The sequence below is a fragment of the Cherax quadricarinatus genome, chromosome 18 (genome assembly GCF_038502225.1).
Source record: "Cherax quadricarinatus isolate ZL_2023a chromosome 18, ASM3850222v1, whole genome shotgun sequence".
Lineage (NCBI taxonomy): Eukaryota > Metazoa > Arthropoda > Malacostraca > Decapoda > Parastacidae > Cherax > Cherax quadricarinatus.
The window spans coordinates 40,626,703-40,650,286 of record NC_091309.1 but is presented as its reverse complement, the minus strand read 5'-3'; the positions used below and the strand labels follow the sequence as shown (position 1 = coordinate 40,650,286).

The window sequence follows — 23,584 nt, the reverse complement described above, 5'->3', positions numbered from 1 at the left end:
TTCTTTGTCTGTTGCAATGACAGCAGGAGTAGTGTGACCGAGGAGGAGGAGGAGGAGGAGGAGGAGGAGGAGGAGGAGGAGGAGGCGGAGGAGGCGGCGGCGGCGGAGGCAGAGGCGGAGGAGGAGGCGGCGGCAGCGGCGGTCTGTCTGTCTGTCTGTGGACAGGATCAAGCACAGTTACATGTGACTGTAGCTGACAGGTGTTGGTCTGTGGACACGATCAAGCACAGTTATGTGACTGCAGCTGACAGGTGTTGGTCTGTGGACACGATCAAGCACAGTTATGTGACTGCAGCTGACAGGTGTTGGTCTGTGGACAGGACTTAACAAGCAGCAGAGCATTGCTCTTTATTTACACAAAATACAAGGACAGACGAGATAAGAGGTGCCCTACACCCAAGAGCAAGGCCAGATTAATTAAAGTCTGCATAGGCCATAAGCAGTCTCATCATAACTGGATAGATCTATGAACATTTTTTATTTTACACAGTAATTTAATTAAGGTGAACCATGTAAACTGATTTAAGTCATTTCCATTTTGTCTGATTTGAGGCTTTTTTGTGGGTCTAAGACATTATTGTAGATCTAACCACTGAGCACAAGAGACACTCCAGCTGCCCAGGGCAGTTGATACATATATTTAAATAATTTAAAATTTATTCTCACTGAATATTTTATGAATCAATTTCCTTATACTGTTCCATGAAGCACTGTCAATTTCATTATATACTGTATACTAAAGCACTGGTCACTAGAGAGAAACTAGAGCTTTATAATTAGTGCTGACAGAAAAAATAGAAGTTAGAAACCAGAAGGGAATTTTTCCCTAGTTAAAAATTGAGCAACTTTGGAACAGACATTTGTAGACAGCCTGCACTGTCTGCACAGACAGCCCATGCTGTCTGCCAGCTTAGTTCATATTTCGCGCCATGCTGGTGCTGCCACCTATAGGCCTTGCCACTTCAGTATGCCCAGACTTGCCTCTCCCTCACTCACACAGCGGCCTAGCAGCAAGACACAAGGCTACTCCTAGCTCTCTCTCGTGGGCATGGCCCTGCCCGGGCCATGGGCACAACAACACAAGCCTGTGTATCCGCTACGACTTAACAATAAACAAAGAAGCCTCCGAAGAAGTTTATCTTTCACACCCCACTTTCAGCACCTACCAAACAAACTCATTATAAATGGTAGCAGCTGTGGTCGCAGCAGTGTGTTTGCCCAAAGTGAGGAAGGAAGAGGTATGAAGTCATCTTCACTTCATCACCCTACACAAGAAGCATCCGTCTCTCAACGAGTTATCCTGATGTCGTGTCTGCACGTTTGAGCATCCAGACACAGGTACAAGCAGGATCCAGCCGAAATTTGACGAAATTCTCCGAGAATTGTAAGTGACCCCACGCTACAGCGTCCCATGCTGTTTCTCAAGTCACGTGTTCAGCGTCACTTGTATGTTGCTGTTGTTGTTCAGCTGAGCACAGCTGTTTCAGCGAGCCAGAGGTGAGTCTTGTGGTGATTTCTGCGTCCAGTGTGTTTCCCTGTGTTTGTGGGTGGGAGGGGGAGGGACCGCCAGATGTTCCCTCGCCATACACTCAACCACGCTCCTCACCACCACACTACCATACACTCACCACTGCCCACTCCCTCTGCTGTGTTTTCTGCTGTTTTCCATGTGAATTCATTGCCAGAGCTGTGTATCCGAGTGCCCGAGGCCACTCGAAGCTATGTGGATCAGCATGCCACGTAGATCACGATGACATGTGGATCCCGACACCACGTGGGTGTGGGCAATGCCATGTAGATCACGACGCCACGTGGATCCCGATGCCACATGGGTGTGGGCGATGCCACGTGGGTGTGGGCGATGCCACGTGGGTGTGGGCAATGCCACGTGGGTGTGGGCGATGCCACGTAGATCACGATGCCACGTAGATCACGATGCCATGTGGGTGTGGGCGATGTCACATAGACCTACGAGCTACGTGAGTTACCAGATGTCCCAGGCCACATGCTGTGGTCTGCTGCCCGCATCACATCGACGTCACCCACGATGCTGCCCGACTTCATGACGTCACAATGTCTGCCTGACGTCACCTCGAGATGTCTGCTGACGTCACAGTCCTGCTGACGTCACCTCGCGACATCACGCCTGACATCACATGATGTCACCATCGAGTGTTCAGTAATTATTTCAGTATTGTCGAGAAGATCGAGAGAAGATATATGTCGTGTTAATTAATTCCTCTCAGTCAGTGTTCTCACATTTTAGTATATGTCTTAGTGTCAGTTTTATGCACAGAAAAGCATCATTTGCTAGTTTAAGCCATGTTGTACCGCAGTGTGTGTAAAGTTTCCGTGTGTCCAATGAGGTCTGAGCCAGACCTGAGTAGCACCACTGTGTTAAGTCACCCGTGTGACCAGTGTGTTTGACAGCTGATTACTCAGCCCTGAGCATATGAGCCCTCTTGTACAGAAAGCTTTTATGCTCGTCGCTCGTGATGTTCTGCAGAATCGTACCTGCTACGATTCCCATCGAGATTTGTTTCACTTCACCTCCAGACCATCAGAGTGCAGTTATATGTAGAGAAACAAGTCTGGGGACGCTTAGACTAATCTCTGCTATAACTCCAACTGCCGAATGACACTTGCCAAGCCGCAGTTAGCCCTGTCGGCAGGCGCTGTGTCAGCCTCGTGTCACAAGCTTCAGTGAGCAGCCTGCACAAAGATGCCACTTTGACTGCTAGCTCTCTCACTGCAGTCTGGTGTATGATGTTACGACTCCCAGATGTTTCGCCCAGTCGTCTCTGCCACGACTCGCTCCACGCTCGCCGGCAGTGACAGCCCAGCGACAGTACCAGTCGAGAAGTGTCCTCCTGAGTCGCGTGCCAGAAGTCCTGCCCAGTTGCTGAGTTTTGTCAACGCCTCACTCGAGGGCACCAGCATGTCGTACCCCAGGTTGAGTGAAAACCTGCAGCGACTCCTCCGATGACTGCTTCACCATTCCAGAGGAGACCGTACCCTGTTACATCAGAGCTCAGCCGCAGCGATGTCTCCCATGTTGCAGTATCTGTCCAGACGCAGGAAGGCGTGCAGTGATGCCCTTCGACGCTCACTGCCTATGACCACGATGTTTAGCACACCCCACATGTTTTTTTCTTCCCTCCCTGTAGGAAGTTTTTTTTTCCATGTCCATATGTATATATATGTTTTTATTTTGTGTTCCGTGCCCTGTTCCTACGAGAGAGAGACCGAGTTTCTTTTACTACCAGTATTGTCGCGTCGGGACGATGCGCGGTAGGTGGCCGAGTGTATGTAGACAGCCTGTACTGTCTGCGCAGACAGCCCATGCTGTCTGCCAGCTTAGTTCATATTTCGCGCCATGCTGGTGCTGCCACCTATAGGCCTTGCCACTTCAGTATGCCCAGACTTGCCTCACCCTCACTCACACAGCGGCCTAGCAGCAAGACACAAGGCCTCCCAGCTCTCTCTCATGGGATGGCCCTGCCCGGGCCATGGGCACAAACACACAAGCCTGTGTACCCACCACGACCTTTCAATAAACGAAGAAGCCTCCGAAGAAGAAGATTTATCATTAACCACCCACTGCATACTACCAGAACAAACCCGTTATACATTACATGCTAAACATTATATTATGCATACAATATGACTACTAAACACTATATTATATGCATAACTAAAATGTGAATGCTCTATAATAACCCACATGGAGGGAGTAATTCAGGGGATTAACCCCTAAATGGTCCAAACATATATATACGTTCTCTCCCCCTGTACCCCAAATATTCTGAAAAATAATTTTTTTTTTTTCATTGGAATAAAGAGAAAATTTTTCTAAGTATTATAGGATTAAAAGAAAAAAAAATAGGGTCATTACTTACTGAGATATGAGGCTGCAAAGTTGGCACTTAATGCTCACCTGACAGCAACATCAAGTCCTGCCGCTTGAGAAAGTGTTGCCGATATACCATTTTTTCTCATTTCTATATTATTTTATATAATTTTTATGTTCTGATAATGACAGCTAATTGTAGTTCTTGGCATTTCATAACCAAGATCTGACACTAATATTAGGTACTGAAATTGTACTCAAATTGTCACAAACACATTGACAGGTGGGCATTTACACCTGTCTTGGTCATTTACTATTGTCTAGGAATATATACAAGTGTTTATAGGTCCCAGCAATGTTTTGGATACATGGGAGTATAGAAGAAGAAGAAGGAAGGAGGAGAAGGAAGGAGGAGGAGGAAGAAGGAGGAAGAAGGAGGAAGAAGGAAGAAGTATAATTGTATTTGTGTGTACCTGTGAGACAGATAAAAAGAGATAGAGACAGATAGACAGAGACAGAGATAAACAGAGATAGACAGAGATAGATAGATAGAGATAGAGAGACCCTAAACTTGGGGTTAACATCACTTTCCTCTCAAATGGGGAGTGTTAATATGACATTACATCAGTGAATCCTTGGTGTTTGCCACACTGTTTGCTCGAGTTCGCACTCAATTTAACTGGCACCCCCACAAGGTACTAAGGGGTTCCAGATTTTTTTAATATGGTGCACACCGAGGTTTAGCCGTTTCAGGGTCCGTGCCATAGATCTACAGTTTTACGTTCAGGGTGCAAACTGTAGATCTACGCCAAAATTATAGCAGAATCAAATTTAGCGCGAAAAGGCTGGTAGGCCTACATGTGAGAGAACATGTCTGCATGGTGTGTATGCGCCATATACAAAAATTCTAGGCACCCGCATAGCATTGTGGGAATGCCGGCTCAGTTACCTTTGTCCACCATGCCTCGTCACAAGGTAGCTCTCACTCTAAGGAAAATTGGGACTCTCCTCTTCCTATCTGATAGTTCTGAATCTGATGGAAGTGGAAATGAAGACGAATTCTTTGGCTTTGATCAGTTAGTGACCGAAAGGAATGACCAGGATATCGATAATAGTGCAGAAAACCCTGACGATCCTCAACCTTCTATCTCTGGTGTGGGCACTCCTCAGTCACGGTCAGTTGTACCTCATCGCAAGAGAAAACTATTATTTTCATGTGGCCAGGCCTCTGACTTCAGTAATGATGATGATAGTGACGTGGATTGTGATTTTATTGCTCTTGACAACCATTCGAGTAGTGATAGTGAGGAAACATATTCACCAGTGAAGCATCGGCATATACGCCACCGCATGCACTCGGGTAGTGTTCCCTATGCAGTGCCCAGGGGACAGAGTACATCCCGGAGTACATCCCGTGGCCCTACACCAGCAATAGACAGTGAAAGTGAGGATGATGTGGCTACACTTGGCATGGATAGACCACAGGCATCAGTAGGTGGTGGTAGTGGTGATGGTAGTGTCACAGCCATGCATGACTCGCCAGCCAGGCTGGGACCCATGCTGCTGACTCCTCAGTTCAAGGACAAAGCGGAGCGTCAGCCACCAGCCCACCACAACTACCAGCACAGCCAGCCTATGATGTCCAGTATCCACCAGCAAACCGTATCTGGGATTGGCAGCAAAATCCCAATTTTGTTGCCCAGCTCCATCAGTTTGATGACTCTCAAAGTGGAATTCAACCAACTTGTCCCCTTGGAACTACTGCCAATGAACTGGAATTTTTTGAACTATTCTTTGACCAGCCCTTGATGGAAACTATTGTCAGGGAAAGTAACAAGTATTTTGAGTACACCATGGCAAATACGATGATATCACCACAGTCAAGACTACACCGGTGGAAAGAGACAACTGTTGCAGAAATGTACATGTATTTGCTTTTTGCAACAATAATGCTTATGCCTCATGTCTATAAACATAATATAAAATCATACTGGTCCACAGATCGGCTAATTTGTAACCCAGTCTTCAGTGAAATCATTCCAGTGAACAGGTTTATCTTACTGTTACGTATGTTGCACTTCTCTGACAAAACCAGGCCTGATAGAAGTGATAGGTTATACAAGATTAGAAATGTTTTTATGTATCTCAAACAAAATTTCAACATGTACTTTTATTCATTCAAGAATCTTGTATTTGACGAGTCTTTGATTTTGTTCAAAGGTAGATTGTCATTCAAACAGTATATACCGAGCAAGAGGAAACGCTTTGGTATAAAACTGTTTGTACTCTGTGACTGTGACAGTGGCCTGGTATTGGATATTGTTGTATACACGGGAAGTAAAACAATGAAAGATACCAGGATGTTATTGGGTATCTCAGGTGATGTAGTGAGAAGGATGATGGCACCTTATCTTGGTAAGGGGCATACATTATATACCGATAACTGGTACAAAAGCCCTTTACTCAGTGATTTCTTGCGAGTGAACAAGACAGATGTGTGTGGCACAGTGCATTCTAATCGTAAACATATGCCCAGGTTCAATGCAGGCACTCGTGGTGATGAGGTGCAGGTGTTTACTGCCAATGACATCATGGCATTACGGTGGCATGACAAACGAGATGTCACACTGTTGACAACCATTCATCGTAATGAAATGCAAGACAGTGGCAAAGTTGATAGAATGACTAATGAACATATTTGAAAACCAGTGACAGTGATTGATTATACACAAAACATGCACTTGGTTGACAAACGTGATATGCAGATTGGCTTTGTTGATTGTGTTTGTAAGAGTTACAAGTGGTATATGAAACTTTTCTTCCATCTCATGGACATTTCAATGCTCAATGCATATAATATGTACCAAGTGAAGACTGGCAACAGACCACCGTATGGTGAATTTTGTTTGTCTGTTGTCAGACAACTCATAATGAAATACCAGGTAACAACACCTGCTATACAAAACTGTCCTCGAACTCCTCAGGATATACTCAAGCGTTTGAGGAGGGAAGGTGATCACTTCATAATACAGCTTCCTGCAACTAAGAGGAAATTTGCTAAGAAGAGATGTGTTGTCTGTGCACAAACAAAACGACGGCAACAAAGACGCAAAGACACTTGGTTTCTGTGCGAGGAATGTAAAGTATCTCTGCGCATGGTGCCTTGTTTCAAGGAGTTCCACAAGCTGTAGCAGTTCTAAAAACATGTCCAGTGATTGTACATATGTAAATATATGATGGAACATAAGTATTATACAAGATTTGTGCATATATTGTAATAAACAAAAGTGGTAAACAATATTATGATAATAACCTTAGTGCGGTTATTGTGTTCAATACAATGAGTTTATATATATACATTATATACAGTATTGGTCTCTCAGGCCCCAAATGTTAGTAGGAAAAGAAAAAAATTAGAAAAGAAAAGAAAAGACTATAAAAAAATGTAAAATAAAGAAATGCGCGTTTGTGGAAGTCTTTGATGTTGCCGCCACCTGGTCATTTTGGGTCAAATTCTCGCCACTGTATCTCGGTAAGTACTGACCAGAATTTTTTTTTGCTTTATTACCTTCACAAAAATATACTCTTTAATTCTGTAAGAAAATTTTTTTTTTTTTTTTTTTTCAAAATTTCTTGGACACTGGGGCACCCCTTCTGATTTTGGCCTTGGACCCTGAAAGGGTTAAGACCCATTCTATGCTGACCAGGCATCTCAGGCCAATCGGACCAAATTTGGAGGCAGGAAAATTAAAACATATACATTTGGGATGCTTGCGGTAAGAACATTTATATACGTTTGAACCATTTCAGGGTTAATTGATCTGTATATTTCGACCCCCACTTATGGGATCCCCTTCAGGACTCCAGAAGGGAATCAAAATGTACATAGATTAATTAATCTTCTGAGTTTCTGTCTCCATGTGGGCTATTATTGAACATAATGACCAATTCTAAAAAATTTAATAAAATTTCAGATGTTCGTTATAGAAAAGAATCTACAAAATAATAACAGATAAAGTGATAGAAGGTTGTATAAGAGCTTATTTAAAATGGAACTCAACAAACTTTAACTGCAGGAAACATTAGTACTCACCTCTACTGTCTACACAGTGCACTGAACATTTGTACTCGCCTCTACTGTCTACACAGTACACTAAATATTAGTACACACCTCTACCATCTACACAGTACACTGAACATTTGTACTCACCTCTGTTTACACAGTACACTAAATATTAGTGCTCACCTCTACCATGTACACAGTACACTGAACATCAGTACTCACCTCTACCATCTACAGACAACTTATGATGGATGAGGTTCCTGGGGCTAGCAAACTGATACACAGCATTACCATCTTCTCCATGGATCCACTGAGCACCTAACTCAACAACACACTGTGGTGCTGTCTCTATCGTCTTCACACGCCCACCAATACGACCGTTTCCTGTAGAATATTACACTATTAACCCTCTAGCAAAACTCCATGTGGGATCACTAAGCACAATGGTGTGTAAATTTAATTTAATTCATCCAAAATGTTCTGTACAATAGGTGCCTTTCTTTTGATTATGTATTTCTATCAAATTGTATTTGTATTTTACATTTGATTAGTGCTCAATGATTCGAATACAGCAATACCTTGCATAGTACGATTTTGAACAGTACAGGTGTTGATAAAATAAGGTTTACAAATTTAATAACATAAATTGTTATATTATTTTATTTTTTATTAACACAGGCTGTTTGCCACCAAGGCGGGGTGGCCTGAAATAAAAAAACTTTCAACATTCACCCCATGACTGTCTTGCCAAAGGCATGCTCACACTACAGTTATAAAACTGTAACATTAACACTCCTCCTTCAGGGTGCAGACAATGTACTTCCCATCTCCAGGACTCAAGTCTGGCCTGCAGGTTTCCCTGAATCCCTTGCTCAAACTCCGGCAGCACATTAAGTCCTAAAATCCATGTCTCCAGAGTGCCACCCCACATTGCTGACACATGAATCATGTGTCCTTCCGTTGTTGAGGTCAATTTATGGTGTTAGCACACACAACACATTCTGAGAATACTTCATTTTGGGGAAGACAGTATTGGTATCAGGTAATGACAGTTAGTGAAGATTCGGTCTAGTACTTCCCCCACTGGTTGTGGTGGGGGACAGGTCACTGTTGACAGGGAGGTACAGGTGTGGTACCATACTTTTTTACTATCTCCTTCATGACATTCAGGGTGAATTCTGCATAATGAAGTAATTTTCCAGTCTTCATACATATTGAAGATATTGAGCACTGCAATGTCTACAAGGTGGAAAAACACTTTTATGTACCACTTGCGACTCCTACTCACACAGTCAACAAACCCTATCATAATGTCACACTTGTCATCTAGTTACATATTGTTCGTATAGTCGATGGCTACAGCTGGCTTTACAATGTGTTCATTGTTGTCCCTGTTCACTCTGTCTGTTTGTACCATCTCGTTTCTGTGGATGGCTAACAGCAACGTCAAGTCCCGTTTGTCACGCTACATCAGTGCCATGATGTCACTAACATGAGACACTTGCACTGCACCTTCAGCACTGCTTCCAGTGAACTTTGGCAAGCGTTTTATTTCTCCTCACTGTTCCACAGATATCAGTATTGTTCACACGGAGGAAATCAGTGAGCATAAGGCTTGTATACCAGCTGTCTGTGTACAACGTATGACCCTTGCCAAGGTATGGCCCTATCATCTTGTGAACAACATCACCGGAAATGCCCAATATCCCCCTGTCATCATCAAGTGTGTTTCTCCTGGAGTAAACAATGACATCCAACACAACACCACTCTCACAGTCACAAATAAAAAGTTTTATACCAAAGCAATTACATTTGCTCGGTATATATTGTTTGAATGACAGTCATCCCTTGAACAGAATCAAGGACTCATCCATAACAATGTTCTTGAAAGGATAAATATAGGCACTGAATTTCTGCTTCATATACATAAACACTTCCCGGATTTTGCATAGGTCATTTCTGTTGGGGCAATTCCTGTCTGAGAAGTGCAACATTCATAGCAATAGAGTGAATCTGTTGCAGGGAAGGAGGCCATGGAAGACAGGAGTACTGACAAAGTAGTCTGTGGACCAGTACTGTGCTATATTGTGCTTATATATATGAGGCATAAGCATGACAGTGCCAAGGAATAAATACATATCGGCTACAGTTGTATCTTTCCACCTGCGCAGCTGTGGCAATTCTGCAACCTCTGTGTTGTCCATTATACAGCAGTAGTAATTGTTTGTCTGGGTGACATTCAAGTTCATTATAGGCTCGTCAAAGTATGATTGGAAAAAATTTAACTCTGTAGACTCATTTGTGATAGGAGACTCTGGCAAGATGCCACTTCTACTGCCATCAAAATCAAATGGATGTGGCACGAATGTACTTTCTGTCCAGTTCCTTTCATGGTCAGATGGTGCAGGGTGGACCTGTGGCATGGAACATGGGGAAGCATGATGAGAGACAGGAGTGGAGGCAGCACATAGTTGAGGGGATGCCAAGCTGTCCTTTGTCTGCCCGACCACCTTGCCATGTGGCCCAGGCACCATGCCACCCACCACCACCTCCTCCTCTTCCTCCATCCCCACATTTTCTCCTTCATGATTGGTATCACTATCAGTGACCTCCCATGACCCTTGGGGACTGCATATGGCACTCTGCCTGAACATAGGTGATGCCACCTAAAGGTACACTTCATTGGGGAATAATGTACATCACTATCACTTGAAGAATCGTCTAAGGGCATAAAATCAATCTCATCATCACTTATATCACTTTCACTACCATCATCACCAAAACTGCGGGAAAATGATAATTTCCACTTGCGTAGTTGCCTCTGACTAGTAACACTGGCCACCCCAGAGGTGCTTGGCCAAGGGTCTGGTATGGCTACACTGGCCACCCTAAAGGTGCTTGGCTGAGGGTCTGGTGTGGCCACATTGGCCACCCCAGAGGTGGTGGGCTGAGGGTCATCTGGGTTACTGTCAATATTTTCACTAATTCCTTGATCATTAGTGGCCACATCAGTGTCAAATCCACTAAACTCGGGGTCTATATCACTTTCCAAGAATAAGAATGTTAATATGACGAGGCATGAGTGAATCACAGGATTTGCCATGGTGTTGACCCAAGCTGGTGGTGAAACTAACTGGTGCTACCTTGCAGTATTGAGGGGTCCCCAATTTTTTTCACACTGTGCACATTGAGTGCACAGACCCATTCTCTCATGTCTAGGCCACTCAGGCCTATCATGCCAAATCTGAAGGCAGGAAAAATAAAACGTTGATCTATGTTTGGAGCGCTAGCAGTAAGAACATAGATCTACATTTGGACAGTTAAGAGGTTAAGGTGGCAGCCTGGAATCCAACTTGCCACATAAGTGGGGCCCTACTGTAATAGTTTACTAAAACTTTACATGGAATTAAAGAGTATCTCCTAATATTTCTTTTAAATTCAGTAAGTATTGTACAATACCATGAGTGCTGTTGCTACCCTCTAGAGCGAGTCTGTCATCTGCTTACCATTATAATCCATTACAATTTCAGCTCCTAAAGTTGAAGCAAGACTAGACAACAGAGAACTGTACATTAAAACATTTTGAAGTATGGAAAACTACTTTCAGTGAAGGGTTCCATAAGCCACTTAAAGGAATAGCAATATATTGGTAGAACTACTAATACACTCTAGACAACTCATTATTATTTTTTGGGCCCAGTATGTCATGTGTTTATCTGCTGTGAATTATTAGCTATGCAAGACTCAAGCAACAGTGTTCGTGGAACTTCCACACACATAGTTTATCATACTTCATAATGCTGTACTCTGTGATAAGGTTTCATGAGCCAACTGAAGAAATACATCTACCAGTACTATTACAGATCCTCCATCACAAATCTGGCATCATTGGGACCTGTAGTGTGCTGGATTACTGAGTTTGCCGAATTACAGAGTGGTTAGGTTAGAATACACTTAAAAAAATTAACCAACTTGACTTACACAGTTCATTGAACATCGGCAAAAATCGAACATTTCAGCTACTTTGAGCTCAATTTCAAAGTACTTTTCGTTATGAAAGCAATCAAAATCATGTCTATTTCTGTAATATATCTTCCATTCTATCAAATGAGTCCAAAAAATGAGAATACAACCAAAAAACCATACGAAAATATACTGCAAAGAGGCGGCTAATGGCTGAGAAGTGAACTCCCTTATTTATCGTCTGTCTTTTTTATTTTTGTTGTACGTTAAGAAGCATCTTTCCATCATACATTGCTCAAGTTTCAATGAGATAGCCCAACAAACAACCAAGAAAAAAAATATTTACCAAAAATCATATATGGCAAGCCCAAGCCAGGTACTGGAAATAAGTCATTTGTCTGACTTTTCTGGGTTATCCTAGGTTCTCTATACATACACTGCTATGTATGATAATCTATGTAACTATATTTGTATATACCTGAATAAACTTATTTACTTCTAGTCTGTCAACTGAGTACAAGAAACCGCCCATTCACTTATTTCAACTACCCAATAAAGTGGTCAGAAATTGGCAATTTGGCTGATTTCACACAAATTTCAACAGATGCCAATTTCAAAATAGGGTCCAGAATAAACAATGCAGACATTCCTGGCACTAAAATAACATTTTCTCTGTTCATTAGTCACGGCTATAGGCCCCTCTTATATTACTCTTGCTTACCATTTGAAATTTTTATTCACAAAAAAATAGAAGATTTACTGTTATGCAGACTACTGCATTATTTTAATAATTGTGTAAATAATGTCAATCCATTCTTGACTCCGTACTGGAATTTGGACTGGCAGGCGGACAGGTACTGGACGGTGACGTCATTTGTTTACTCTTGAGCTTCGCTAAAGATTAGAACATTTTCGCTACTGTGAGCGCAATTTCAAGGTACTTTTCATCATGAAAGCAATCAAAATCATATCTATTTCTGTAATATATCTTTCATTCTATCAAATGAGACCGAAAAAATGTGAATATAACCATAACAACCATACAAAAATATACCGCTAAGCGACCGCTAATGGCTGAGAAGTGAACTCCGCTATTTATGGTTTGATTTCTTTCATTTTTGGTGTACGTGAAGAAGTATCTTTCCATCATACACTGACCAAGTTTGAATAAGATAACCCAACAAACAACTGAGAAAATAATAATATAATAATAATAATAATAATAATAATAATAATAATAATATCTTTATTTACTACATGTACATGTACAAGGTATACAGGCCTAGCTGACATCAGTGACATACTACTGTATAGAAAGGCACCTGTTATGCTGAGTATTTCAAGAAAATTAGGTCAGTGTCCCAGGATAACACCCACACTAGTCGACTAACACCCAGGTACCCATTTACTGATGGGTAAACATAGACAATAGGTGTAAAGAAACACGCCTAATGTTTCTACCCTGGCTGGGAATCCAATATTTACCACAAATCATATATGGCTAACCCAAGCCAGGTACTAAAAATAAGCCACGTTGACTTTTTTGGGGTTATCCTAGGTTCTCTACACATATGCTGCTATGTGTGATAATCTATAGAGAGAAAATAACTTTTTTGTTTCATGTTTATGGTGGAGTATGAGTGTATATCATAGTTAGCCCTGTGCTATACTCCATTTTCTCTAATATAAGCCCCAAGACAAGGATAGGAGAATGGTATTTGTTTACCATATCCTCTTCATAACTCTGTCGAACTGCTCAGTGTTATGCCAAATATTATTCATTCTGGAGTATTTAACATGTTTTATGTTATTTATACTGTTTCTTATGTCATATTAGATCAATTGTGATAGGCAAATAAGCTGTAGTGTTGATATTAGCATAATACAGTGGACCCCCGCATAACGGACGCCTTGCATAGTGGACAATCCGCATAGCGGACGCTTTGATCGCTAAAATTTTGCCCCGCATAGCGCCCAAAAACCCGCTCAGCGGCCTTCGTCCGAGACGCGTCCAATGTGCGGCCTGAGCCACGCTCACATGTTCCGCGGGTGGCATTGTTTACCAGCCAGCCTCCGCGGTAACATCCAAGCATACAATCGGAACATTTTGTATTATTACAGTGTTTTTGGTGATTTTTTTCTGGAAAATAAGTGACCATGGGCCCCAAGAAAGCTTCTAGTGCCAACCCTACAGCAATAAGGGTGAGAATTACTATGGAGATGAAGAAAAAGATCATTGATAAGTATGAAAGTGGAGTGCGTGTCTCCGAGCTGGCCAGGTTGTATAATAAACCCCAATCAACCATCGCTACTATTGGTGGTACAGCTGCTGCTGCTGCTGTATCACCGTCAGCTGCTGCTGCACTGTCAGCTGCTGCTGCTGTACCACTGTCAGCTGCTCCTGCTGCTGTAGTACCGTCTGCTGCTGCTGTAGCATCATCTGCTGCTGCTGTAGCATCGTCTGCTGCTGCTGTAGCATCGTCTGTTGCTGCTGTAGCATCGTCTGTTGCTGCTGTACCACCGTCAGCTGCTGCTGCTGCTGTAGCATCGTCTGCTGCTGCTGCTGCTGTAGCATCGTCTGCTGCTGCTGTAACATCGTCAGTTGCTGCTGTAGCATCGTCTGCTGCTGCTGTAGCATCGTCTGTTGCTGCTGTAGCATCGTCTGCTGCTGCTGCTGCTGTAGCATCGTCTGCTGCTGCTGTAACATCGTCAGCTGCTGCTGCTGCTGCTGTAGCACCGTTGTTGGTGTGGCTTATTGAGAATACCAAGAAACAATTAACCCCAGAGGATTTGCCACCCAGGATAGCCCAAAAAAGTCAGTGTCATCGAAGACTGTCTAACTTATTTCCATTGGGGTCCTTAATCTTGTCTCCCAGGATGCAACCCACACCAGTCGACTAACACCCAGGTGAACAGGGAAAATGCCTGGAACTAGTGCTCATATTGGTGAATTTAGAGCCAGCAAAGGTTGGTTTGAGAGATTTAAGAATCGTAGTGACATACACAGTGTGATAAGGCCTGTTCTGGAAGAAAATACCAAACAGGACCTACAGTACTCAGGAGGAAAAGGCACTCCCAGGACACAGTGTCTCATCAGTCATTGCTGCATCTTCAATAAAGGTAAGTGTCATTTATTCTTCATTTAGTAGACTAGTACATGCACAATATATATTGTGCATGTACTACTCTACTATTGTGCATGTATCCTTCTCTTTGTGTGTAGGAAAATGTATATTTCATGTGGTAAAATTTTTTTTTTCAAACTTTTGGGTGTCTTGCACGGATTAATTTGATTTCCATTATTTCTTATGGGGAAAATTCATTCACATAGCGAACATTTCGCATAACAGCCAGCCCTCTTGCACGGATTAAGGTCGCTATGCAGGGGTCCACTGTACTGTAATAAAGCACCCAATACCTCTATAACAAGCACTGCCCTAAAAAACTAAACAGATGACAGCTAAGAGACTGAACAGTCCCTGGCTAACACCCAGCATTCTCAAATCCATAAATACAAAACACCAATATGAAAAACAGTACAGAATGGGTCACATAACCAGAGACCAAACAAAACGTTACTCGTCAATCCTAACCAGCCTAAGAAGGGCAAAAAAATTGTATTATGAGAACAGATTATCCAACTTATGAGGTGATATAAAAAAGACCTGGAAAACCCTATCAGAAATTCTGGGAACAAAAAAGATATCACGAAATAGCAAAATAAAATTAGCAAAATCAGATGAACCCCAACTCCCACCAACAGAAACAGCAAACAGACTCAATGATTTCTTCTCCACTATAGGACAAAACCTTGCCAATAAAATCCCAAGCTCAGATACCCCACCAAATGACTACCTCACCGGCAACTACCCGAACACACTGTTCCTAGCTCCGACTAACCCATACGAAGTCTCCCTTATTATCAATGCACTAAAAAACAAGGCAGGAGATTTAAATACCTTACCACCCTTTATATACAAAAAAGTGTCACAAGTGCTATCACCAATCATTGCAACACTCTTTAACAAATCCATTGAATCCTCCACCTTCCCTACAGTACTCAAAATAGCAAGGGTCACCCTGATGCACAAAGGAGGAGATCAAACAGAGTTGAATAACTATAGGCCAATATCCAACTTACACCCTCTCTCAAAAATCTTCGAAAAATTAATTCATAAACGAATCTACTCCTACCTTATCTCCCAAAACATACTCAACCCCTGCCAATTTGGATTCAGGCCTAATAAAAATACTAATGATGCTATTATACACATGCTAGAACATATATACACTGCAATAGAGAAAAAAGAAGTCCCACTGGGGATCTTCATTGACTTACGTAAAGCTTTTGATACAGTTGACCATGACTTGCTCCACGTAAAATTGTCACACTATGGTATAAGAGGGCACTCCCTCAACTACCTCAAGTCATACCTCAGCAACAGAAGCCAATATGTGTACGCAAATGGGGCAAACTCTTCTGCACAACCAATTACAGTTGGTGTCCCACAGGGAAGTGTCCTTGGCCCTCTTCTCTTTCTCCTATACATAAATGACCTACCAAATGCTTCGCAATTACTCAAACCCACACTATTTGCAGATGACACTACATACGTCTTCTCCCACCCGAGCCCAGTCACGCTAGCCAATACTGTAAATACCGAATTACAGAAAATATCTACCTGGATGAGGACTAACAAACTTACTCTCAACATTGACAAAACCTACTTCATTCAGTTTGGTAACAGAGCTACAGATGTCCCTCTTAACATAATGATAAACGGATCACCTATCACAAAGCTAACAGAGGGAAAATTCTTAGGAATCCACCTTGATAATAGACTCAAATTTCATACACATATACAACAAATTTCAAAGAAAATTTCCAAGACTGTAGGCATACTATCGAAGATACGGTACTATGCTCCACAGTCAGCCCTCCTGGCCCTATATCACTCTCTTATTTACCCCTATCTCACCTATGGAATTTGTGCATGGGGCTCAACAACAATTAACCATCTCAGACCACTAATTCCCCAACAAAAGGCTGCAGTCAGAATGATAACAAATTCTCACTACAGGCAGCACACTCCACCAATATTCAATACACTAAACCTACTCACCATACAAAACATCCATACTTATTACTGCACCTATTACATACATAGAACACTTAACTCTGATATTAACCCTCCCCTCAAACATCTCCTTGCCAACCTCAACAGAACACATGACCATAACACAAGGCACAGATCACTCTTTGATGTTCCTCGTGTCCATCTCACACTATGCAAAAACTCAATGCACATAAAAGGCCCTAAAATCTGGAATTCATTACCTGTAAATATAAAAGAAACACTACCTGTTTATAAATTCAAGTCTCTTCTCAAAGATCACTTACTCACCCAAAACCAAATAAATACTGAATAACTGAACCTTATAAATTGTATATCTTAAATGTTTCTCACAATTATATCACATAAATGTTAAACCTAAAACCCAATCTAACTTTATTATTTTTTAAATACACTACCTAACAGAATACTCCATACGACTGAATGTACAACAATGCATGCAACCATATGACCTGTCTTTGTAATACTCACTTGTGCTTTATAGTAATCTGTTTACATTAATGTTTTATCACTGATTTCATCATTGCTTAGTTAATCTTAAGTTAATTTTAAGCCAGCCCGTAATGCTATGCATAGTATAAGTGGCTTTGGCATGCTGCTCTTATCTGTATTTTTTTGTACCTCTGTATGTGTGCTCAAATTGTTAATAAATAAAAATAAATAAATAAAAAATATTCACCTGCTTCATGAGACTGAGCTCATGGCAACCAACAGTGGCTTCAAAGCCACCTTATCTTTAATGGATAATATACTGTATAGGTGCTTTACATAATGAGAAGCATTTCTTTTATTTATTGGAACCATGGCTAGCACTAAAAGTAAGCAGGTTAAAACAATAAATGGGGAAAAAGAAATTGGAATGACTTATGCAGCAAGTAGCGCCACCAAACAGTACCAGCAGGTTGGTGTGGCAACCCTGGAAATTTGAAATTATGCTAGCCAAAATTAGTGCCGAATAAGTGAAGGAACCAAATAACTTATTGCCGGATTTGTGATGGCGGAACTGTATTATATAGGATGTAGTTGAAGACCATGGAAGGAAACTAAAGTGCAAAGCACTGCAGCAAGAAAAACTATCAGTTTGTGACAACAGGAATTTTAGACAACCAAACTGCTATATAGATACATCAGAGTTGATGCAATAGAGGATCTCCCATACAAGCCCTGAGCCCTGGGTATTGCATCCTAAGTTAGGGAATGACTTAAGTTTCTTTCCCCGTTAGCCAGAAAATTCCTGACCACTGTAATCATACTCATACGAAAAATCAAACGTAATATCCCAATAAAGAAAAAATTGGCTCAGAGTAAGCTTGTACTGTGAAAACTTTAGTCCATGCAATACTTGATCATGTCATAGAGCAAAATGTTGTCACAATAAAAAACTTACTTTGCACCTGTCTATCCTTCAATAGTGTTGGCAGTATGCTGCTGTATCCAGCATCATCTCAAGTAACCTTGTATAATTAGGAGCCCAATCAAACCTGTGGCAGTTTAGCAATATCAGGATTTACAGAACCAACCGGTCTAGACTTGCTGATTTGCCAAATGGTCGTCTGAGCATGTTTCTCCATTATATATTCTTTTTTTCCAATTTTTGTTTTACATTGCTGAATTTTATAGACTAAAATTAGACTAAGAGCACTGTGGAAAAAATTTAAAATTTTCCTAGTTTTAGCGTAAAAAAATTAAATAATGTAATATTTAAAATGTATTGTTGGTGTGACTGAAAATAAAAATGGGAATTGCAAAATGAACTGTCACACCGGCAGGGAAGAGACACTGATAATATGACAATGAATCAATGGTAGTACAAATGAGTGTTTTATTAATTTGAGCATCTACGAGGCCAAAATAGTGTGGGAAGGCCTCACTAATGGTTCAAGGCAACTGCAAGCTTCGTGTGATGGAGTGTGGAGGTATTTGCCATTGAAGCCATCATAATAAGACGGCATTGGGAAACTTCAATCAATCAAGTTTATTCTCTATAAGGATTACAATGTGGGGTTTACAGATTTTGGATATTGTGTGGTTTACATGTTTTAAAATACTAATTACTAATACAAATTCCAGATTTGTAAAGGTTTAGTCGGACACGGGGAATGTCATAGAGATGTTTGTGTCTGTATTATGCCTGTGGATCCTGTCACAACTATCAAGAAAGCATTTTAGGTCAAGGTTAATATTGGAATTTAAGGTCCTGTAGATATACATGTAGATTGCACAGTAGTAAGTGTGGATGTTCTGAACAGGGAGTAAGTTTAGATCTATGAAGAGTGGGGGGATGGGGTGTTGCCAGGGATGGGATTTAGTGATTATTCTTACTGTAGCATTTTGTTGGGTTATTATTGGCTTTAGGTGTGTTGCTGCAGTTGATCCCCAAGCACAAATAGCATAGGTGAGGTATGGATAAATGAGTGAGTGATATAGTGTGAGAAGGGCAGTTTGCGGCACATAATATCGTATCTTGGAGAGGATCCCCACCATTTTGGATACTTTTTTTGTATCAATGAAATGAGAAGTCATCACAGCTCACCCAGGGAAGTACCCCCTTGTTACCTAGCTACTAGAATTATTGATTGGCCAGTTTAGGTTCTAACTGTTAGGTACACATTAGGAACTGCTCTACAAATGACTTACGAAGAGCAAAATCTATCTATGGTGAGTGCTCAAGTTACATTCTTTAACTTTTTTGAATAATAAGCATATATCATCATTTACCAGTGGTGGACTCAACAGACCCCCCAGTGGTGGACTCAACAGACCCTCCCTCAGTGGTGGACTCAACAGACCCTCCCCCAGTGGTGGACTCAACAGACCTGCCCCCAGTGGTGGACTCAACAGACCCCCCTCAGTGGTGGACTCAACAGACCCTCCCCCCAGTGGTGGACTCAACAGACCCCCTCAGTGGTAGACTCAACAGACCTCCCCAGTGGTGGACTCAACAGACCCCCTAGTGGACTCAACAGACCCTCCTCCAGTGGTGGACTCAACAGACCCCCCTCAGAGGTGGACTCAACAGACCCCCCAGTGGTGGACTCAACAGACCCCCTCAGTGGTGGACTCAACAGACCCTCCCCCCAGTGGTGGACTCAACAGACCTCCCCAGTGGTGGACTCAACAGACCTCCCCAGTGGACTCAACAGACCCTCCCCCAGTGGTGGACTCAACAGACCCCCTCAGTGGTGAACTCAACAGACCTCCCCAGTGGTGGACTCAACAGACCTCCTCAGTGGTGGACTCAACAGACCTCCCCAGTGGTGGATTCAACAGACCCCCCAGTGGTGGACTCAACAGACCCCCCCAGTGGTGGACTCAACAGACCCCCCCAGTGGTGGACTCAACAGACCCCCCCAGTGGTGGAATCAACAGACACCTCCCCCCAGTGGTGGACTTAACAGACACCTCCCCCCAGTGGTGGACTCAACAAACCTCCCCAGTGGTGGACTCAAAAGACCCTCCCCCCAGTGGTGGACTTAACAGACACCTCCCCCCTTTCCCATCCTTTCAAGTCACAGACCCATCATACAGTCCACTTACTATCTTATAATTTACCAGCATTACTGGTATTAAATTTGATCTATCTAATTTATAGGCCAGACTATACTTGTGAGTGGGAAAGTGTGTGTGTGGGTCTCAAAGGAGAGGCATGGTGCAGCCTAGTGTCTCTAAAATCCCACCTACCTCTGAGGTACAACTAACATTAGTAAATTCAATAAATTGTTACCTAGTTGTGCCCTCCCCTCCTAAATTATGTGGATGAAATATTTCAGGAATGTGCCTGTGAACCTCATCCCCATAATTTCCCATAAGTATATTACTAACCACAGGTTGTGACGAACTCCCAGATACCTATCGAGTGAGAGGTGAACAAGGGCAACAAGTGTAAGGAGGCATGTCCAATGTCTCCAATAAGCTGGGACTGAACCTGGGTCATCTGGTGCTACCACTGAGTTATGAGCCACCTAGCATGAGCCATAACATGCCATGATCAAAACAATACATTAGGTCAGGATACCATGTTTGATGCTTTGCTAATAGTCTAGGGCTGGCAAGGTCAGTATTTACCCTTTCAGGGTTTCCGACGTACAAGTACGGCTTACGCACCAGGGCTATTGACATACTAGTACGCCTAAATTCTAGCCCCTTCAAATCTAGCAAGAGAAAGCTGGTAAGCCTACATATGAAAGAATGGGTCTATGTGGTCAGTGTGCATGGTATAAAAAAAAATCCTGCAGCACACAGTGCATAATGAAAAAAAAAACTTTGACCGAGTTTTTTGGTTTAAAATGGCGACTTTGCACCGTATTTTCGTATGGTATTTATGGTTGTATTCTAGTTTTCCTGGCCTCATTTATTAGAATGGAAGGCATATTACAGAAATTGAGACGATTTTGATTGGTTTCACAATGAAAAGTACCTTGAAATTGAGCTCAAAGTAGCAGAAATGTTCGATTTTTGCCAAAGTTCAAAAGTAAACAAATCATGCCACGCATCCAATACATGTCAACTGGTGCATCTAATATTCTTTCACAAGTGCGCTGATATTATTTATACCATTTCTACACTAATGCAGCAGTCTGCATAACAGTAAATCTTCTATTTTTTGTAAGAATAATAATTCAAAGTGGAAAGCAAAAGAAATGTAAGAGGGGCATGGGGACATGACTAATGAACAGAGGAAATGTTATTTTAGTGCCAGGAATCTTTCTTGTTTATTCTGGACCCTATTTGGAAATTGGCATCTTTTGAAATTTGTGTGAAATTGGCAAAATTGCTAATTTCTGACCACTTTTTTGGATAGTTGAAATCGGTAAATGGGTGGTTTCCTGTACTCTTTCCATAGAAAGAATGGAGTTCTAGCGAAATAGTTATGATTTTTGTCGACTAGTACACTGGAATTGGCCGAAAATAGGGCTCAAAGTGGGCAAAATCGCCGATGCGTAAACATCGTCGAGACCACTAACTTCGTGAGAGCATAATTCCATAAGTTTTCCATCAAATTTCACACTTTTGGTGTCATTGTGATCAGGAAAAGATTCTCTATCTCTTCATAAGAAAAAATAATTTTTTTTTCCGAAAATTTTTTGACCCTGAGAACAAGTTTAGGAGAGGGCCTCTCGACTCTGAAAGGGTTAATGATCACAGTAACTCAATCATGAATGGAAGAGCAGGGACCATTTCTGGTTCTTTATATGCATAGAGATTTAATCTATGTATTAAAGCATACTCAAAGTACAGTTAAATGCTTTCATAATGTACAGGTTATATTTCTGAAAATCAAAGTACAATGTATAATGTAAAATAGCATTATGTGAAGTGAAGATCATCCAGGGTAAATAGGGAGACTTTCAATACCACTAAATTTTACCAACAATTTTTTTTATTACTTTACAGTAGGTTCCTGACTTATGACATTAATGTGTTCCTCAAAATTGTTTGTATGCTGATTGCTCAGAGCTCATAACCCATCTAACACTCTGACTGTCTAAAATTCCCCATGTTCCAGGTACAGTTTCCTGTTGCAGTGCTTTGCATTAAAGTTTCCTTCTTAAGGTCTTCAATTGTATCCTACATAACATCAGTACTGGTAGAAGTATTTGTTGAACTGATTCATGGAACCTTATTACAAAATAAAACATTCTGAAGTATAATAAACTACTTGTGGGGAAGTTTCATGAACAACTGCATATATCACCTACTGTGTCACTTGTTCTTCATCATGCTATACCAGCTGTTGAGTCCTGCATGGTTAATAGTTCACATAAGGTAAACAGGTAACTGACTGGGTTTATTTGCTAGTGTATTAGGTATATTGTGATTGCAAATTCTACCAAGCTTTAAAGGGATATCAACTTGTGATGATTGGCAGCATTATTAAGCCCTTTATAAAATATAGGTATACTCATCAGTCACTAACCTTCGAGAATAAGAATAGAGTTAATGTTTTGTGCTTTAAGTTCCCTCGCTGCTCCAATACCTGCAGCTCCAGCACCAACAATGATGACGTTATATCTTTTGCGTACAAGGCTTGGTTGGACACTTACATATGCTGGCACACTGTTGGTTAAAAGATATCAACATTAGGAGAAATAATCTCACATCCCTTAATACAAAGGTAATACTACTGCTACAACCTCAGGAAATTTGCAAACATTATACTCTACAACAAATTAAACTGAAAGCCTGATACTGTTAAGAGAGATCTGCTTGTTTCACTACAAGGAAGCTATCTGAAATGCTTTCTTATGTGCCTAACAATATTATATTTTATGTAAACTATATTACCTGTATACTGCAGAAAAGAAATGTATTTTTTATTATTATTATCCCACAAGACTCAAACAGCCTCGGATATGGAGACTTCACCTGCAATAGACTCGTCAAAAAAAAGCCTGGTACAAATATCTGTGAAGTGTGAGACAAATAAGTGAGCACTGATATAAAACTGGCAAATGGAAGAAAAGAAGGAAGTTTGAGATATGAAAAACATTTTAACCTGGTAGGTCATTCAGCACTGTCTGCAAGAAAAATAAATACAAAACATGCATAAAAATATCTAAGGCAAAATTAAAA

At 41.5% G+C, this 23,584-nt stretch overlaps 1 protein-coding gene across 4 annotated transcripts in view; it reads right to left on the bottom strand.

Moving 5' to 3' along the window:
• The window catches only part of LOC128689246 (peroxisomal N(1)-acetyl-spermine/spermidine oxidase-like), a 504,316-nt gene that overhangs the window by 152,600 nt on the left and 328,132 nt on the right, over positions 1–23,584 (bottom strand). For all 4 annotated transcript variants that reach the window (XM_070086437.1, XM_070086436.1, XM_070086438.1 and 1 more), the window contains exons 11-12: positions 22,929–23,068; positions 8,136–8,297 (exon numbers count right to left, since the gene is read on the bottom strand). In XM_070086437.1, coding sequence (XP_069942538.1) covers positions 8,136–8,297; positions 22,929–23,068 — 302 coding nt within the window. The remainder of the gene's footprint in view (positions 1–8,135; positions 8,298–22,928; positions 23,069–23,584) is intronic.